The sequence below is a fragment of the Talpa occidentalis genome, unplaced genomic scaffold (assembly GCF_014898055.3).
Source record: "Talpa occidentalis isolate TD23 unplaced genomic scaffold, MPIMG_talOcc4v2.1 talOcc4.5, whole genome shotgun sequence".
Classification (NCBI taxonomy): Eukaryota; Metazoa; Chordata; class Mammalia; order Eulipotyphla; family Talpidae; genus Talpa; species Talpa occidentalis.
Genome location: NW_023604861.1, coordinates 123,921,479 through 123,941,127, shown reverse-complemented (window position 1 = coordinate 123,941,127; position 19,649 = coordinate 123,921,479). Strand labels below are relative to the sequence as shown.

General features: G+C 42.4%; 1 protein-coding gene across 7 annotated transcripts in view; it reads left to right on the top strand.

The window, feature by feature from the left end:
• CLIP4 (CAP-Gly domain containing linker protein family member 4) overlaps positions 1-19,649 on the top strand; it is a 60,291-nt gene that overhangs the window by 15,324 nt on the left and 25,318 nt on the right. For 3 of the 7 annotated variants that reach the window (XM_054701237.1, XM_054701232.1, XM_054701238.1), the window contains exons 2-5: positions 6,285-6,341; positions 15,577-15,670; positions 16,730-16,891; positions 18,861-18,979. In XM_054701237.1, the coding sequence (XP_054557212.1) occupies positions 6,285-6,341; positions 15,577-15,670; positions 16,730-16,891; positions 18,861-18,979 (432 nt within the window). Of the gene's footprint in view, positions 1-1,945; positions 1,991-6,193; positions 6,342-6,944; positions 6,948-14,410; positions 14,548-15,576; positions 15,671-16,729; positions 16,892-18,860; positions 18,980-19,649 lie in introns of those variants that run through there. The other 4 variants (XM_054701234.1, XM_054701236.1, XM_037528282.2 and 1 more) reach the window with 3 other exon arrangements.

Genomic DNA, 19,649 nt, shown 5'->3' with positions numbered 1-19,649 from the left:
TTCCATCTTTCAACCAGTTTTAAAAGGTGGGTGAGGTTAGACAAGAGGAGGGTGTGATGAGAGCAGGGATAAGGAGGTGGAACTCCCAAAGGCAGGAGGAAGCACCTAAATCACATTACCATCCTGAGAGAACAGGAAGATACTGGACCTGCTGGGACAGACAAACTGGCAGCTCATCAGGGACTGTGGGATGGTCACGGTGCTTAAATATTGCACAAGTGCTATGGGTTTAGTTGACATTATGCTCCACCTGATTCAACAATATAATGTGACTGATGCAAACACATCTGCTATTTTAAGCCATGCACATGGATACATAGGGCTGGGAGAGAGATGGCAGTTTCTCTCTTCACTCAACACGATTCCCTGTTCATCCCTGAGTGTCACTTTTAAGAGAGCTCCAGACAAGCTGGGATGCATCACGAAGAGTTCCTCAACCCCCTGGTGAGTGGGATCATGACCACGTCATGTCAGGAGCAGCTAGAGGGACAGAGATGCTTGTCTGGACACCATGGAGTCAGACTTGATCTGCAGGTCCCCAGGCAGAAAGAGAAGCCAATGAGGATGAGATTCAGAGAGCTAGAATTTAGCTCACAAGGGAGGGAGAACTTCTCAACAAGACTGGTCAAAGGAAGAAGGACCTAGAGGTTAGGACTATCAGGGGAGCTTCATGAGGTAACCTTGGGTGGATGTGGAGCCGCTGCTTTCAAAAGGTGTGAGTTCCTGGTTACTGAGAGTGTCTATCTATGGCCACTTGGTGGGAGGAGGTGGTAAGGGAGTCAAGCCAAGCAACTGGAAGGGGGCCTTTTGCAGTCCCTGGAATCAGTCCTTCTGACAGGAAGAGATGCTTGGTGTGCTGAGTATTTTCCTCTGCTGGCCTCCCCTGGGAGATACTCATGCAGCATCTGCTATGGACAGACACTGTGCTGGTGAACATGGAATTCATTGAAGTAGTTTGTATTTCAGATGCAGCACAAAAAGGCCTGAAAGAGAGTTGTTACGTGGTAACACGACCGACTGTGTTAAAACCTCAGTCAGGGAGAAACAACAGGCTCATTAGTTCCTTCACTACGGGACTTATTAAGTGTCAGGTAGTGCCTGTTTCCTCCCCCTGGATGATGTCAGGCGGTGAGCCTTCATGTCTGTTAGCCGTCACAGCTTCACCACCGTTTAATTCTTGGGAGATGGATGAGGGAGGTAACCAGGAGAGAAGGGGCTGAGCCCCCCGCAAAGAGTAAGAAAAGAAACTTCTGGGAAGACTACTCACTCTCCCCTTGGGCGCAATTATTAAACGTGGCTATAGCATTGATCAGGCTTTTCACAGTAAGACCTGAGAACAGGTACCTGACTAATGGACCCACTCTGGACCATGCTCGGGGACTAGACACTGGGGAGCCCCCAAAGGGTAAGCCATGTGGTCCCTGGCCCTAAGGTGGTGGTAGGGGCGCGTCTAGCCCAAGGGGGCCCTATCAGGAGACTCGCAGAGGGCCTTATCCGAGGAATGACTGTGCAGCATGCCAAGGGCTGCTTCACCCATTACTGCCCTGGTCTGGGGGGCTCCCCGGAGAGCTGCCTGGGACTGGGTGGAAATACTACAGCGGCACCACCTCCACCCAAGGTTAACCCACCAGGCTCCCCCGACAGTCCCAACCTCCAGGTCCCTCCTTCCGTGGGACGAGGGGGTGCGGGGGGCAGGCAGGGGGTGCGGGGCGCAGGCGCGCGCTCCCGCCTCCGGGCCCCCTCGCCACCCGGCGCGTGCGCGGCACCGGGTTCCCAGGCCTGCGCGCAGCCGGGGTGGCTGCACTGCGCGCGCGCGCCGACCCCGCGTGGGGCCCGGCTCCGGCGCGCGGCGCGGAGGCGGGAGGGGCCGGACGAGGTCGGGGAGCGGCGCGCCGGCCACTGGACACCGGCGCGGGGGAGGAGCGCGCCCCTTGGCCTTTCCTCCGCGGCCCCGCGTTCCCAGCCGGCAGCCCGAGCGACCGGGGAGCAGGTGGGGCGGGAGCGCGCGGGGGCTGCGGGCCGGGTGGGCGTGGGCGCCGGCCGGGCGGTTGGCGGGTCCCGGAGGGCCGCGCGGGGGTGGGGGCGCCGGGGGGGCGGGTGCCCGGCCGCGGCTTCCAGAAGCGCGGGTGTCCCGGCTCCCGGAGGCCCCCCCAGGGCGGCGCCGGGGCGCGGGCTGGGCGGCGAGGCCCACCGGCGGGCGTGCGCGCTTCTGCTCGCTGCTGCTCACGGGCGGGCGGCTCAACTTCAGGAGCGATGCCGCCAGGGGTGCGGGACGCGCCGGGCCCCGCGGCGGAGCTGGCTGGGGTCCCCGATCTGTCCCTGCAGCCTTGACCGCCCCGGCGCGCCGGGTGTGCTCCGTGCGCTTGGATGTGCCGCGCGCGGAGAGCCGCCGGCTGCCTCCACCGAGGCGCTCTCGCCTTCCCTTTGCTTATTAAATTGCTTGAGAAACCTTTTGCCTCTGGGAATTCAGAGCTAAACCACCTGACTCGGCTTCCAGATTTTGCTACCCCGAGATTGCTTAGTTCCAAATTGTGGGAATTGGGAGAAGAAGTTGGATACAGGCGTCAAGATCGCATCCTGGCGACTTAGGTTGATGAGTCTCTGATGTCAACTCTCTCTTGAATTGGGGGTCTGGCTAGTCGTGCACACAGACACTATGTAGGCAATTGGGAATAAACCGTGTTCGGAGACAATGTTTTGATGCGTGTCAGAGGGTGGCAGTAACTTGCTACATAATCCCAGCTAGACTGTGCCTCCTATTGTAGCAGTATCAGAGTATAAATAAATGCTGCCTTTGAAATATGTCGATTAGAAAAAACTTCCTTCTTTGAAACAGCTTCCTCATACTTCAATTGTACTGCACTTTCGCGTCGAACATTAGTTATTTATGAATCTTCCACACCATTTGAAATCTGTCTTCTATGTGGCAGATCACAAGGTGCAGGACAAGTCGCCTCTATGGAGGGAAAGACCAGTTGAAAATGGCAGAAGTCTGGCTTTCTACGCTTTCATGATGCAAAACCGCCCTGATTCTTATTTTGCTAACAGAAACAGGCACTTTTAAGTGCTTTCATTAATATGAACTAGCTGTGCTGTCACATTGGAACTTGACCTGTCATGAATGAATATATTTATTATGAATATGGCTCATAGGAGATTTGCCATAGCATTATAGGCTCTACTTCAAACGTTTCAGATTTACCAGCTACAGTTCCCACCAGCAGGGCCTTTTAAAAAGTGGTATTTATATAGTTTCTTCTGTTGCTTATTAACAACTCTAATGTTGAATCACATACTAGTGATCTTCGTGGTACAGGATCAACTTAACTCTTTCCCCTGTTTAAACCTAAGTCTGGTAACTTTTAGGGTTCGTGTTTCCGTGTTAATTAGGTATCATTAACTGTGCTGCGCTGGGCACCTGTCTGTTGTTTTCTCCTGTGGCGTCTGAGCAGCACTGTTTGGAAAGCAGCGTCAGTGCTGTTCAGTGGGACTTTCTGCAACCAGGGAAGTTTTCTTTCTGCTCTATTCATTCTGGCAGCTGCTGGCCTGAATGGGGCTAGAGCCAAGGAGGAACAGAGTCTTTAATTTAATTTAAGCAGTCACTTGTGGCTAGTAGCTACCTGGTTGGACAGTGCAGCTTTAAATTGTCCCCCAGGAAGCCTTCACATATTCTCTTGAATCTGCGCTAGGTGTTCCCAGCACTCTTGGGCCACAGCACTTAGTACAATTATCCAGTAATTGCAACTTTCTTGTAGGAATTCTACAGTAGGCTGTAATCTACACGAGGGCTAGGGCATATCTATTTTCTTTGCCTTTGCTATGCTCAACCTCCAGCTTAGTGAGAAACACTCTTAATATTTGTTGAAAGACTAAATGAACTTCAAGAGGGTAGGCATACTTTGTTCTCTCTAGGGCTTAGAACTATCAGTACTGTAAATACTTGTTTAATGAACAGATTTCATGTGAAGCAAATAAATGGATTATTGGAGATATGTTTTAAATGTCTGTTTTGGTTACATGATTTTTTTGGAGCCTGTAGGGGCAGGAAGGCCACAGTGCAGGTTTTCTGATCCAGCAGACCGGGTAAAGGAGGAGTCTTGAAACCCTTAGTGGCTTTTGCAGGCTTTTATTGGGATTCACCAGGCACATGGCAGGCAGGGGTGCTGGGGGGCCGAGAGGCTGGCAGGCTTCCCAGCCCCTAGCAAGTCTTCACTCTATCTGGGCTCTCTGATGATCTCTGTTGCTCTGCTCTCTCGTGGTTCTGGTTCTGCTTCTGCTTTTCTGCTTCTCAGCTTCTACTGCATCTCTTCTCTCGGTTTCTGCTGACGTCCCCACGCCGCCGCCCCTAAAAGCCCAGTCTCAGCCCAAGTGAATCCCATCTACATATGTCCACACCCTATTCCAGGTGCCCGCCATCAGGCATGCATTCGGGACCACAGGGTTCTGTCATCTGTCCTAATGGCAGGAGGGGAGAAAAGCCTGATACTTTTTACCTCACTCTACAGAGCCTCATGCAAATAAAGACTCATGATAAAATACTATTGAAGTTGAATGAAAGGGTCTCATGATTCCAGCTCATGTGGATGGGCGTAGGTCTCCCATTGAGAGCTCAAGGATGTTGCCCTAGAATCCATACCCCTAATCAATCTGAGAAATCTCTTGGCCCTAGTGAAGCTTGTTAGTGAGGCCCCGAGCCATTCTGAGGAAGTTAGTGGGCATCTCTGCTCACCGTTATTTTGTGTGGAAGAGGGAGGCTAGAAAATCAAGAGACATTAGAACCAGGTGAGATTGCTTTGTTCAGAGTTGACTAGGGCGATGGGGTGGGTAGGATGGGATACCTACATAAATCAAAGTTTGAGGAATTCAGTTGTACTTACTATATCATGTATGTATACAGTTACTTAGGGTGTATTTGGTGGCATGTAATTTTAGTATTCTAGAAAACCTGAATACCTTTAATGTGAAACTGGATTTGGCTATTTAATATACAGTGTCCATGTCCATATTAACATGCATCCTATGAGACAAAAAGAAAACACCTTACTCTTTACCAGTTCCTGCTAGTATTCAGAAAACATGAACCAAGTTGAAAAGAACCAGTTAGCTCAGAGAGGTGGCCTGGTTGGTGGTCGAGGGAAGCCTATTTGGTTAGACATGGCGTTGACTAGCCATGTACAGTAGAGCCCCATCGCGTGACCTCCAGCATGGTGTTACCTGCTAGAGTAAGTTGTCGGCTAAATTCTATTTTTTTGCACAGTAATAATCTAAACTAATTTTTATTTGATTTTTTAAAACATGAATTCCTGTTTATACAGCTATAGCATGTCATAATATTCCAGGCTATAAAGAACTGATGCAAAGGAGACTGGAACGTTTTTAATGTCACGGGTCAGCTTTATTAAGGTGTACATTGTTTTCTCCATTGTTCCTGATGTTCGGGCTGGGGTGCAGCACCAGTCTCACTTAGAACAAATTTGTTTAAAGGGCTCATATTTTCTAGGAAAAGTGATGTGGCTTTAAAGGCATGGTTGTTAATATCCTACTGGGTTATGAGGAATAGATCCTGTTTTAGATCCTGTGAAGAAGGGAAACAAAGTCCAGAAGGTCTTTGATTTATGTGGGTGATGCGATTACTTTTCATTGATGTTAGAAAGTGACGAGAACTTTCTGAACTAGATTATTTTTTTGCAGTAGGTACATGGCATGATATATCCATGCTTGTTACTGAAGTAAAGAGAGCATCACCTAATTAGATGCGCTCAGCATTTTAAAATGTTTTCACCTATTATTGGGAAAACATAGTTTTAAAAATTATCTAGAGCTTTGTCTGAAAAGATTACATGCAGTGTAGAAGCACACATTTGAAGAAGTGTGAATCTGTACTCCTAAAACATATACAGTGCTGGAAGCCAATGTTACCTCAATGAAAAATAAAAAGATTGCATGTACCTATGACTAGTAAGAGGCAGTGTGAAGGAATATATATTGTTTAAGAACAGTTTGCTAAAAGGACAGTTCCCCCTCCCTCTTTCTCTCTGAAAGTGATCCTTGGAGCTTAGAATTAAAAAATGTCAGTAGGAGCAAAAATGGCAGCAGGTTAGATATTAAAAAGAATATAGACTTTTTGTGATTGAAGGACATCATTCTAAGTTGCATGTAAACATAATAGATATTTCCTTCCCTCTCATTAAAGGTGGCTTCCTAGAAGATGACCATAGAGGACCTTCCAGATATTCCATTAGAAGGATATCCTTTGATTGGAAAATACCCATTTTTATTTCCAGGTTCTGATACACCAGTTATATTTTCCATCTCTGCAGCACCAATGCCTTCAGACTGTGGTATGTTAAGTTACTGTTTCTTTTCTGTGACCTGGTAACTTGACTTCTGTCTAAGTGCTTTTTGCATGCATAGTGTTACCTAAAGCCATTGCTATGGTTTTTATAAAATTGCTAACCTTTTTCTTTTTCAAAAATTATTGCTTTTTCTGCTTAAGCTAAACATTTTATTTCTGCTATCAGCATTTTTATTATGTAAAAATGTTCATTTTAAGCATCATGATGGATTCAGAAGATAATTATTTTTAGAATGCAGTGGTGCTTAAGACATCTAGCATTATTCTGCTATTGATGTATTTTTTTTGGTAAATATACTGACTTGCTAAAAAGCCATGTGCTAAAAAAAATGATTTAAAAATTCTGTCTCTAAGAGGTCTGCTATCTCTGAGATGACAGGATTCTAGTTAAACCAAACACTCACTGCTGAAATGATGCAAACTTAGGTGACAATATAACACGTTGTGTTTCAGTACACTGGGGAACCTAATTTGGATCCTATCTGAATTCTTTCCCATTGTAATTAGCAGCTTACACACAAATAAAATATAGTAAAACTTGAAAAGAGCTCATGTGCTTAGGCATAGAGGGTGAGAGAGCTTTTCCTAGATTGTGGGGTGAGATTGGTTCATATTTAAATTGGTTCATTAAAATCTCCTCTGTAAAATGTAAATCTAGAAGTATTCTGGGTTTATCTATTTGGGTTTATTTCTCCAGGGTCATTGTCGGTGAAGGAATAAAAGAAAACAAGGAGATAAATTGATAGGTTTGTTACATTTCTAATTAAGTTAGAGTTTTACAGGCAAAATATTGGGTCATCACTTCAAATTGTGTTTGGAAGTAGAGATAATGCAGTTTTAAAATATTAGCAGATATAAAACTGTTGGATTGGGAATTTTTCTTTTATTCAGATCCATCCTAATAACTACTTATCTCCAAGTATGCTGTTTCTATGTGCTCGGATTCTATAGCAGTTTACCGTGCAGTCATCAAAAGTATTACATAAAACCTGTGTCTAGATCCCAGGAGTTATTTGCAGCTTTTATCAAAATTGACTGCATTTATTTTCAGATAGAACAAAATCAGTTATGCAGAAAAAAACCTTAAATGAAAGTATTTTGTACCTTGCTTCTGAACCCTCATTCAATCTGAGTCATAGTTGTCTTATTTCCTTAGACTAGAAACTCTTTGGGATGGAGCGGCAGTCTTGTCTTGTTTAGCTCATTAGGGCTAATAGAGCCATTTGTTGATATTGCTCAGTGTTTGTTGAATAAATCATTGGGTATAAGGTGATAGACGATATTGAGCCCCTTGTGTAAGTGAAATTAAACATTGCCTATATTCTTAGAATTGTAGATTCTTAGTATCTGAATGGACCTGTAGTCTAATTTTCCCTTGTTCCTCCCACTGCAGAAATTCTCTTTTCAGGCTCTCTCATAGATAACCTAACTGAGCCATTTGGATATCTTTAGTAGTGGGAAACTAATGAAATAGTCTATTCATTGCTAAAATGTTTCAGTTGTGATAAAATATTTTTGTTGTAATATTTAAATATATAAAATGTGCAAATATACATGTAACATGTAAGTATATAAAGTATTTGGAACCCAGAATATGTGTCCTTGAAACTTTGGATGCCTCGTGCTAGTTTGATACGTGGATCAAACACTTCTTTATCTGACAGCCCTCAAATATTCGAAGACAATTTAAATATTTTTACTTAGCCTGTGTTTTCTTAGGCTCCGTATTTCTGATTCCTTCACTAATCCCTCAGTGTCATGATTTCTGGACCCCTTTCACTTTTCTTTTTAGTATGCTATAGGCAGTGTCCGCTGAAAATAAGAATTGTACTTAATGAGTTTTTATTGAGGGCTTATAATGTCTTCAGTACTGTCCTAGATGCTAGAAATAGATGTCCTAGTAGGGAAAACAGACAAACAAGTGAATAAACCAATGTTATAAGTTATGAAGAATTCTGTGGAGAAGAGAAACTCCACAAAGAGGGTGCTGTGGCAGCAGATCATGGGGCAGAGAGGGTACTTTAGAGGGTGGTCATCTAAAGAAGCAGAAGGAGCTGGCATGAGAAGAGCCTGGAGAGAAGTGTTCCGGGCAAGATGGGGAAACTAAAGGCACACAAAGCCTGCTGCAGCCTAAGAATTAGTGGAATAATGAGGGCAGAATGGTAGGAGGTGAAATTGGAGAAGGGAAGGGCTGGATCATGCAGGATCACTACACCTTCCTAAGGAATTTGTATTTTATTTCAAATGAGATGGGAGCTATTAAAATGAAGATTGACTTTCACTCTGCCCCTGGTCAAGGATAAATTTCAAGTCCAAAAAAATAGCACCATGGCTGTGACTTCCGGTTACCAGGGCACCTGAGGATGGCTCAGGTCACCTGCCCGCTTCCGAAGCACTGACTCTCACTGTGGGGATAAGAAGTGCTTGACGGGCAATGACAAGCCAGTGGCTGAATGAAAACTTCAGGCTGGGTCTGGACGTCCCCAGTCTGCCCCACTGAGTTGATGGGGCTCACAAGCTCACCCAGAGCAACCTGCTGCATCACTCGTGTGCACAGCCTGTGGGGAGACAGAGAAGATTGGCATGGATATTTGGAGAAGCTTTTGACAGCCTAGGACCACTGGCCAGGGTCTGCTACAACCCTGGCTTTGAGAAGCTGAAACTGGAGTAACTTGAAGGACTCCCTGAAATGGTGAAGCACTACTCCCAGTTTCTGGGGAAGAAGCCTTGGTTTGCAGGAGACAAAGACAGCTATGTGGATTTCCTGGCTTATGACAACCTCCTTTCTTGACAAACTTCTTATTTTTGAGCCCAAGTGTCTGGATGCCTTCCCCAACATGAAGGGGGTTCATCACCTGCTTAGAGGACCTTCAGAAGATCTCTGCCTCATGAAGTCCAGCTGCTACCCCCAATGCCCACTGCTCTGTTTCTAAAGATGGCCATTTGGGGTGACCGATAGGCCCTATGAGCCAGGAGATGGAAGCTAGGGGGCGAGTCTGTTGTATTACACTGGGGCCTCCAAACAGCTGGAGCCTCCTGCATCCCCAGTCTTTCACCTTTCTTTGCTAAGTGATGTCTCTGAATTGTATCCTTCCCACTAAATCAAGACAACCATCCTCACATCAGTGGTTGCTTCTGCTCTGAGGTGTCTAACACTGCCCCCTGCTGGTCCCTATCTCCTGGCACTTCCCTGACGTGGAGCCTGCCCAGCCCTGCTTGATCCCCTGTAATGCCATAATCACAAAACAAAACAAAATTGAGATTGAGATTGAGATTAAAACCAGAGCTCAGACATGCAACTCGGTGTTGCCTGCAAGACAATGTTTTGTCCTAAAGATTTTAGAGTCTTTGGCTTTGAATGTCTTCAGGGTCAGTTTGCACAGAAGCATATTATGTATGTTAAAAAGCCCATAAACAGTGAATTATCTCTTAAAGAGATTTAAATAATAATAATAAATCTTATTTCACCCACACAGTTACCATTTCTAGTCTTCTTTATTCCTCTGTGTAGATCCAGGTTTCTCCTTCTTTATGAAGGGCTTCCTTGAGCATTTCTGAATCCTTTCAGCTTTGCTGTAGCTGTTCTAGGTCTGCTTCAGTTGATTACTCCCCTGATTATGGGTCTTATCTTCCCCTTCCTTTGCATGTCTGGTAATCTGGAAATCTTTTAAAGAAAGTTAATGAAGAAACATTCGTTTGTGATCTGTACAGGTGTATAGCATTATGTTTCCACATCTGTATGTACTCTGTTATGTTCCATGCCTGGCGGTCACCCTTTGATTGATGCCAGACATTGTGGATTTTACCTTGGTGGGTCCCAGATATTTTTGAGTTCCTATAAACACTCTTGCGCTTTGTTCTTGGAGGCAGGGAAGTTACTTGGAAAAGTTTGACTCTTTCTGGTCTTGTTTTTATGTCTTGTTAGGTGGTTCTAGAGCAGCCTCCTCTGGGGCTAATTATTCCTCACCACTAAGTGTTCTACCCAATGCTCCGTGAATTTGTTTCCAGTTTTTTTGGTGGGAACAGACACTGTCCATTCCCATTGTGAGCACTGGGCCTCACCTCCAGTCCTTTCCCGTGGCTCTTTCCCTTCCGAGCATGTGCTGAGTCCTCCTGCGGCACTTGCGGTTCTGTGTGCAGCTGTGTCCTCTCTGGTGCTCTGCCTGTGGCCTTGAGCTGCCTGGGTTTCCTTGGGCTCTCAGCTTTGCTCCTTAACTCAAGGAGTCTTCTGGGCTTTTTCTTGGTTTCCCTCTCTGTGCCACAGCCTGAAGCTCTCAGGGCAGTGGTAATACTCACCTTGTTGTCCTGTCTGCTAGGACCTGTGTCTTTCACTGACTGACGTCCAGTGTCTTGAAAACTATGCTTTATTTATTTCCTTTTTTTAAAAAAGATTTATTTATTTATGCATACAAGAACTAAGGTGTAGGCCAGAGGTGCAGGGGGTGAGAGGATTCACCAGAGACAGAGTGGGGAGAAGAACAGGCAGATCTATTGAAATACACTGCTGAGGGGAGCAGCGGGCAAGACAGGAGAGGTCTGCTGCACCATGTGGGTAGCTCCTTGGCTAGGGATCGAACTCGTGCTGCAGTGGAAGGCGATAGCATGATGGTGGTGAGACTTAGCCCCATGTGCCACCAGCGAGGCCCTGTTTCCTTTGGTTTAGTTGATGGTTTCAGATGGAAGAACAAAGCATGGTCCTCTTTATTCCATCTTGACTTGCAGGGGCACATACTGCCTGTATCCCTGACCCCACTTTCCTTTGATTAATTTTTCTCTTTGCTGTGAGAAGCTTCAAGTTTGGTTGTAGTTAGATTGGTAAATGTGCAGCATAGTGTAGACATTAAGATCAGTGTGGTTTAATCCCGATTCAACCACTTACTTACCAGTTGTGTAATCTTGGGCATTTCACTTTTGTTTTTTCTTTGATAAAATGAGAATAATAGTAGTACCTACCGCATATGGTATGGGGATTTCATGAGGTAATATATGTAAAGTGCATAGAATAGTCCTTGGCACTTAGTAAGCACTGAATGAGTGTAACATTATCATTATTATTTGAATGAACTGGTGGCTGTTTGTCATCACCTGCCTGTGTAGTTGTTGACGCACAGCTGCACACGCTAGTGTTTATTGAACTATGCACACTCCCCTTTTGGTTCAACCGTTCTGCCTTATTTCTCTTACATTTACTTTCCAGATCTTTGCTACGCAAAGTGTGGCTCTGTCTAATCGCTTTGGCGTCACTGGGAGCTTGTTAGAAATGCAGTCCCTGGTGCCACCTGAGACTAAATCAGAATTTGCATTGTAACAAGATCCCCAGGCGATTGCTTCCTGCTTTAATGTTTGAGAAACTCTGGCATAAATGAGTGGTAGCATAATTTTGTCTGTATTCTCCAACAAATAAATCCTGGTGAGATTTTGGTTAGCATTGAAATTATTTTAAGTAATTGTTCTTGGGAAAATTGAGATTTAAAGCTTTAAATATTTTGTCTTCAAGTCCAGGAACATGATGTGTCTCTCACCATTTAAATCCCCTTGCCCTTAGTTTTCTGTTTATTATTTCTGACGTAAATAAGCGTCATCCATTCACTGGCATGTTTGTTACCGGTATTGTTATTGTGCATGTTTTTCTCCATTGCATTTCACTTTTAAAATAGGAAATTACTGAAAAATGCAGAAAGTGCAGTGACAGTGAGCACATATACTGTACATATCTACATCAGAAGGAACAAACACTAATATTTTGTCATATTTCCTTTACCACTTGTTTTTTAATTGAAGGAAATAAAACCTTAAACATAAAATCGAAATCCTTCCATTTTTCTTTCTTGTCCCATTCCCATTGCTCCCCAGAGGCAACCACTACCTTATATTTAGTGTGAATATTTCAGGCCATGTCATTACTATACTACATATGAGTGCCTGGAAATAATATATATTATCTTTTTGTGTTTATAATTCCATATAAATGAAAGTTACTGTGTGTCATTCTGCAACTTATTCATCAATGTGTCTTTTGAATCTTATCCTTAACAGTTCATGACTTAGATATTAAAATCATTTATTTAATTATAAAAAAAAGATTCCGCCCTATGAGTCTACCACATTTTGTTCTTTTTGTTTTTTTGGTATTACAATCTATGGTAGAATAAGCATTCTTGGTATGGTAGAATAAGCATTCTCAATCTACAGTAGAATAAGCATTTCCTGTGGACACATGGAGAAGAGTCTGTTTAGGTGTATATTTAGAAACCTCTCTGTTTGAAATACCCAGTGCCTAGAGAAAACGATTGCTCTATAAATATTTATTGAATGGATAAATCAGACCAAAAAAAAAAAATCCCATTCAACTGAAATTTGTAACAAACACAAACAAATCTAAGTTCAAGAAACTTGCAAGGCCCTTGTCCCTGTTGGATACCAATTTTTTTCTAGTTCTTTTCTGAATACAGAGGGCCGTTTTGTCGTCTAAGATTCTGGATGGTATCTCATTCTAGTTTGATTCTTCCTCATTCTCATCTAATGAACTGCCTCCTGCTTTTTAACTGTGCTTAGTTTTGTGTCTCTCTCTTTTTTTTTTAATAAGATTTTTTTTCCTTAAAGATTTATTTATTTATTTATACAAGAACTGGGTACAGTCAGAAGCGCAGGAGGGTGAGAGAATTCACCAGAGCCAGAGCAGGGAACAGAACAGGCAGACTGACAAAATACACTGCTGAGGGGAGCAGCGGGCGCAGCAGGTGAGTTCTGTCACGCCATGTGGAACCCTTGCCGGTGGCAGGGCATCGAACCGGCACTGCAGAGGCTGCATGCAGCTTCTCAGCCCAGAGCTCAACTGCTGCGCCACAGGGGAGGCCCTGCACCTCTCTTTTTAACTTTTACTTATCCTGCTTCTGAAAGTGACAATTATGTGTACATGATTTAATTTTGGAAAAGACATAAAAATGGAAAGACCCCCCCCCCCACCGCTCCCCATGTTGTAAATCCGGCTGCTCATGTGTACTGTTAAAACCTGAGCTCAGAGAGTTCCCTTAGGGAGGCAGCATCACAGAGAGAAGAAGTTAGCCTCTGGAGACAGACCTAGTTTTCTGTCCCAGATGTGCCACTTTTACTGCCTGTGTGTGACTTTGAGCAAGTACCGTTTAGTCCAAACTTTGGTTTCCTTGTCTGTGAAATGAGAGTAAGTGTCCCTGCCAGGTGAAGTGTTTGTGAGGGTTGCAGGAGTTTGGTAAATTGTAAGCAGTCAGCAAGTACTGGTTTTTTGAATGTCTCTCTTGTTTAGATATTTCAAATTTTTTTTTTTTTTGAGGGGGGTTCCTTACCTTTTTAAGGAGTGTTCAGGATACTGGAACCTGATTTTCCTCCATTCTCTTTTATCCTCTACCTGTGGACAATCTTAGTTTCCTCTGAATTTTAGGAAGGAAGTTTAAAGAGATATTTAGATCATATCTGATTTTGTCCAGTATTTCATTTTACCGTTACATAGTCCAAAGTAACCCAATTGCTTTGTCCCAAAGTTTCATTTCTGCATTGCCACAGATTGCCTCCTTGCCAGCTGGATAAAAGTAATGTCTGTTTATTATAGATTAGGAAAAAACAGAGAAGTGAGAAGAATATTTGAAATTAGACATTGTTCTAGTATACATTTTTGATATTTTGAAATATTTTATGTATGCTTTAATCTTAGATGTGAACTTAATGTTCATGACATTATATTTTGGGAAGTGAGACTATCATTGAAATTTGACAGTTTTTCTGTGCTTTAGAAATAGTTCTTTGAAAGTTCAGGGTTTGAGATCAGACTTTGTATACTCGCCCATTTGTTTCATCCTTAATAAAATGTCCTGTGAGAAGTGGAAATCTCCTTTCTCACAACTCAGGAATGTCTCTTACTTTTTGGTGATCCTGGCTTTGAATTTGAGAATTACTTAATTTTTTTTTTTAGTGTCTAAAAATATTTGTGTCATTCGAACCCTGGTCTTATCCTCTTACTATTTTTAGTATATTTATTTGGAACTTTCAATAAATTTAATTTCTACCTGTCTTATTTCAGAGTTCTCTTCTTTGATCCAAATGATACATCATGTCAGGAAATTCTCTTCGATCCCAAAACTTCTGTATCGGAATTATTTGCCATTTTGAGACAGTGGGTTCCTCAGGTCCAGCAGAACATCGACATTATCGGAAATGAGGTAGGGCGTCCTCACATTTTAGGTTTTGCGCTGTTGTCAGTGATAGGGATTTCCCCCCTATCTGAATGGGAAGATGGTGATAAAGGAGAAAGTTTTGAAAGATTTTCATGTTTGTTCTTTGTATTCCCATGCTTTCCCTGGGGCTGTGACTATGCGTTCTGTTCCTTCCGCTGTTCCCTCCATGCTCCTCACTTTCTTGCACCTGGAGTTCTCATAGACCATGGGTGGGCGCAGATATCTTACAGACTTCCTTTCTTTGTAAAAATTAATTTTGTAAACTTAAAAATAACATTACCATCATGTTCTTCCTATGTTGTTGGATAGTTTGGTAAACACCTAGGCTTAAGTATAATTGTAAAAAATACTTGATGTTTAAAAAAAGATTTATTTATTTATACAAGAACCGGGGTACAGGCCAGATGCCCGGGAGGGTGAGAGGATTCACCAGAGACAGAATGGGGAACAGAACAGGCAGACTGACGAAATACACTGCTGAGGGGAGCAGCGGGCGAGACAGGAGAGGTCTGCCACGCCATGTGGGACCCTTGCCGTCCTGCCGGGATCGAACCAGCGCTGCAGAGGCTGCGGAGAGCCTCACAGTGTGGTGCTCAACCGCCTGCGCCACCAGGGGAGGCCCGAAAAAAATACTGGATTTTTTGAAGGAGAGAGGAAAGAATAACAGAGTTCCTTGAACAGCCATGGTTTGGGAAGAGAGCGCTATTATTTTTTTCATATACCATTGAAGACTTCTTTGCTAACCTTCTCCTTTGATAGGTTAGGGAACATTTTTTAGTGCCATACTGCCTTGGAATTCCCTTCAGCTTGGTGACAAATTCAGTGGGGTTTTTTTGGTGTTGGGGGCAGATTTAAGATCTATCCTTAAGAAGAACCAATTCCATTTATACATTTTGTTGAGAATTAATTCAGAAAAGGTAGACTAACGTGGTTTCCCAGCATTGGTTTAAAATCAGCTGGCTTCATGGTGCAATCATGCACTTCTTGTTTGTTTGTTTGTTTGGGTTTTTTCAGATTCTTAAGAGGGGTTGCAATGTGAATGACAGAGATGGACTGACAGATATGACCCTTTTACATTATACTTGTAAATCCGGAGCTCATGGTATTGGTGAGTATGTGGAAAATCTGTCCATGGCTCAGTTCACCTGGGTTTGTGCCTGTGTAATCTCTGATTTTGTCAGCCCAGAAGGGCACTGAGCTGATGCTGATATCAAGCAGGAAAGGATTCAGTTATTGATAGATCCTTCCAAAAACGTTTTCTCCCTCGATCCTTTTGTTCAGGGAGTCTTTATAGCCTCAAGCACCTTTCAACTTCTCTGGAACAGCCTTCCTTCTGCTGTTCTCACTAGTGAGAGTTAACGGGTAACACCTTGGAACCTTCCTGAGAGTTTACAGCAAGATCTGACAACCCAAAGTCAGTTTTCCAGGCATCCAACCCCTACCAAGGTCTATTCCTACACACATAGCCAATGTGCAAATACCCCAAAGTTAGTATTCTCCTGAGCTTTACCATTGTGTAAGCCTGACCCTTCACTTAACTATTGTTATTATCTCTTCCCTGTTTTAATGGTCAGAGTTAGTGCTTCTTAAATTATTGGTGATGAAGGACTAGTGATTAATTTAGCACTCTATCAGGAGCTGATACTTTTGTGAAATAAAATAAAATTGAATTTATATAAAAAAATGAAATAAAAATATAAAATACAAGCCTATTTTCTAAATGGCTTAAAAGTACATTTCAATTAATATAGTCAGAAGAAACAGTTCCATATGGTTAAAAAAAAAAAGAGTTACAAAATGTTCTAATAAATCGAAGTTTGAAAGTGGCAGTGAGTGGTCCTCTGAGCACACTCTGAGCAGCCTAGGTCTAGTGTGTTCTTTTTAGTGGTCTTACAGTATTTCATTATATGGATATCTTATAATTTGTTTAACCAGTTTCTTGTTATTGAACTTTTTAGGTTGTTACAGAGTTGTATTCATAATAAAGAATGATGAATATCTCTATGGCTGTGTTTATCCATATGCATGAGTATGATTATATTCTTAACTGCCTTGCAAGTGAAACTTTTGAGGTGTAAGGGTATATTCAGTATGCTGTTTGCTTTGGTTTTTTAAATAAGTACATAGCCATCTAATGGAACTTACAATTTGTACTGAACATCTTTAGGTGATGTTGATACAGCTGTAAAATTTGCAACTCAACTTATCAATCTGGGAGCAGATGTTAGTTTGCGGAGTCGCTGGACCAATATGAATGCTTTGCACTATGCTGCTTATTTTGATGTCCCTGAGCTTATCAGAGTGGTTTTGAAGACATCTAAACCAAAAGGCAAGTACTGTAAGATCCCCGCTAGATGTTATTAATTGAACATTTTATTTGTGTTATAAAAGCTATAACTCAAAGAGGATTTTACTTCTTACCCATCTTGTTCCATATGGCCTCCTAGCCCATATTTTTAAGAAATAGCTCAAAATTTCTTGTTGGAGATAAATTACTATCATTTCACAAAAGGCTTAGTCAAGGAGATACAAAATAAAAACTGCTCTCTGGATTTTTATGCCTCTGCAAATTCCCCAATATTATAAAAAAAATGTAATTGAGTCTATGTGCTATATATTTTGTCTTAGTCCAGTAGCCAGAAATAGAATAATAAAGCCTTCAGAACTAATCACTGAAATCATAAAAATTTTTTTTTAGATGGCATTCAGTTTGGAAATTTCGTGGTTCCAGTAAAGGACAAAATTTTGTCCCCTTCCCTTGTCTTAGTGATATCCTATCTCCTGAACACCAGAATGTCTACATTACTGTCTTGGGATTTTGACTTTATTCCTGGTTCTCTCAGTGGGTCAGTTTTCTTTTGAGAAAAGGAAACACACGAGAGGGCAGCAGCGTGTAAGTTAAAGGCGACATACAATGTTTTCTCCATTTGTAGGCTTGTTTCAGAGATGCGTTGATAAATTTCCCAGAATGTCTGTTCCTAACCTCTGCTTTGTATAATTGCCTGTTTGTTCTTTAACTTTGACTGCTCCACTTTTTGAGCAATGACAGGAGGACATCCTTTCTTGACAGCACCGTGTTCTTACTGACTCAGGGGAGTTTGTCCTGACCATAGGGGCTGGTTTGCAACTGCTGGTGGGCATGTGGGCTGGCGTGGTTAGATTAAGGCAGGACTAGCAGAACCAAGTAAACATTAAACTTTTTTTTTTTTAAAGATTTATTTATTCATACAAGCACTGGGTACAGTCAGAAGCACCGGAGGGTGAGAGAATTCACCAGAGCCAGAGTGGGGAACAGAACAGGCAGACTGACGAAATACACTGCTGTGGGGAGCAGTGGGTGCGGCAGGAGAGGTCTGCGCGCCATGTGGGACCCTTGCCAGTGGCCAGGGATCGAACCGGCGCTGCAGAGGCTGCGGGCAACTTCGCAGCCCAGTGCTCAACCACTGCGCCACCAGGGAAGGCCCCTAAACCTTTGTTATAGAAAATATTCCAAATGGGTTCTCCTGGTCCAGAGGATTTCCTATGTCTAAGTATAGCAACGTGATGATTTATTGAAAGTTTAACAAATTCTTTAGAATTGCAAGGTTCTGTTTCTTATTATGCAGCCCCTATTCGTTTTTTGAATGAAGTATTATAAAGTAACCTGCTGTGTAAGTATTTTTATGTATAATCAGCCTTAACTTATTCCTGACTTGAAAATTCTGCATTGTTTCTCCTGCCACTTTTTCTGTAGAGAGCCAGATAGTAAATATTTTAGGCTTTGAGGGCCATATGGTCTGTGTCACAGTGGCTTGGTTATGCCGTTGTGGTATGAAAGTAGCCAGCGAGCACATGTAAATGACTGCAAGTGGCTGTGTTCCAATAGAACTTTATTTATGAAAGCAGAGGTGAATTGAACTTGGCTTTTTGGGCGGCACTTAGCTGGTGCCTGGCCTACATCTTACTGTCTCATTGTAGTTATGATGGCAGATATGCGAGAGGGTTAACAGAGATTGTGTTAAGATAATTGCTTTTACAAATATGAACTGTCAATACTGTTTTTAAATATAATTTCGTTTGTGGTAGTTGGAAAACCCATGACAATATCAGTCCATTTTATTGTACTAAGAAAATAATTGATTAACCGGATTGTAATATGGAGATTGTGTTCCATTGAAAATGGTGGTTCTAGTGAGTTGGTCAAAGACTTACAAATGGCTAATGACACTCCCTCTCCCAAAGAAAACCCCCAGCTGTCTCCTTTTACATTATAATAAATTTGAAATTTCAGTTAATATGCTTGTGATGTTTAATTGCAGATGTGGATGCCACTTGCAGTGACTTTAATTTTGGAACAGCTCTGCATATTGCTGCCTATAACTTGTGTGCAGGTACTGTGAAATGCTTATTGGAGCATGGAGCAAACCCTGCATTTAGGGTAAGAGGTTAAATTGAAAGTGAAAAATATTAAAAGAATTAAAAAGTCTAATATTATCAATATGATCGTCCAGTAAAGAGTTGAATCTGGATGTTGCTATAGAACTCTTAAATATAAAATAATTCATATTTTTTCCAGATAAACTTTATCTCAGATAAGTTTAAGGCACAGCAGTGAATTTCAACCCTTATATTGATAAGCCCTACAAAGCTTTATATTCATCCAGCAAAGTAAAATACTTCTCTTTGAGTTTAAGTACCTTTTATTCAGGCTTTAGATATATTTATAAAAAGGTAGCTGTTAAAATAAAAATGCATATATTAAAGTTATATTTATTAATTCATATCTTAAATTCTTTTGGAAAGAAATTTTATGGCAGGTGGTTTAAAATTTGCACATTTGAGAATGGTCTAAACCTTTAAAGGAAAATTTAATTTTATCATGGTCATGCTACTAATTTACAAAGTTAACACAGGATTGAATTTCATAATCTTCAAGTCCTTTGGTATTATATTATCTTCACAAAAGTGGGTCTCAGTGTTCTTTTCCCTTATTTTGATAACAGTCACTTGCTCTGGCAGGGAATCTTTATTGGGCCTGTGCCTTCTCTTGAAGGAGCGTGTGGGGAAATAGTGAAAAAGCCTCTTCCCTCTGATTTTTTCCCTCCCTC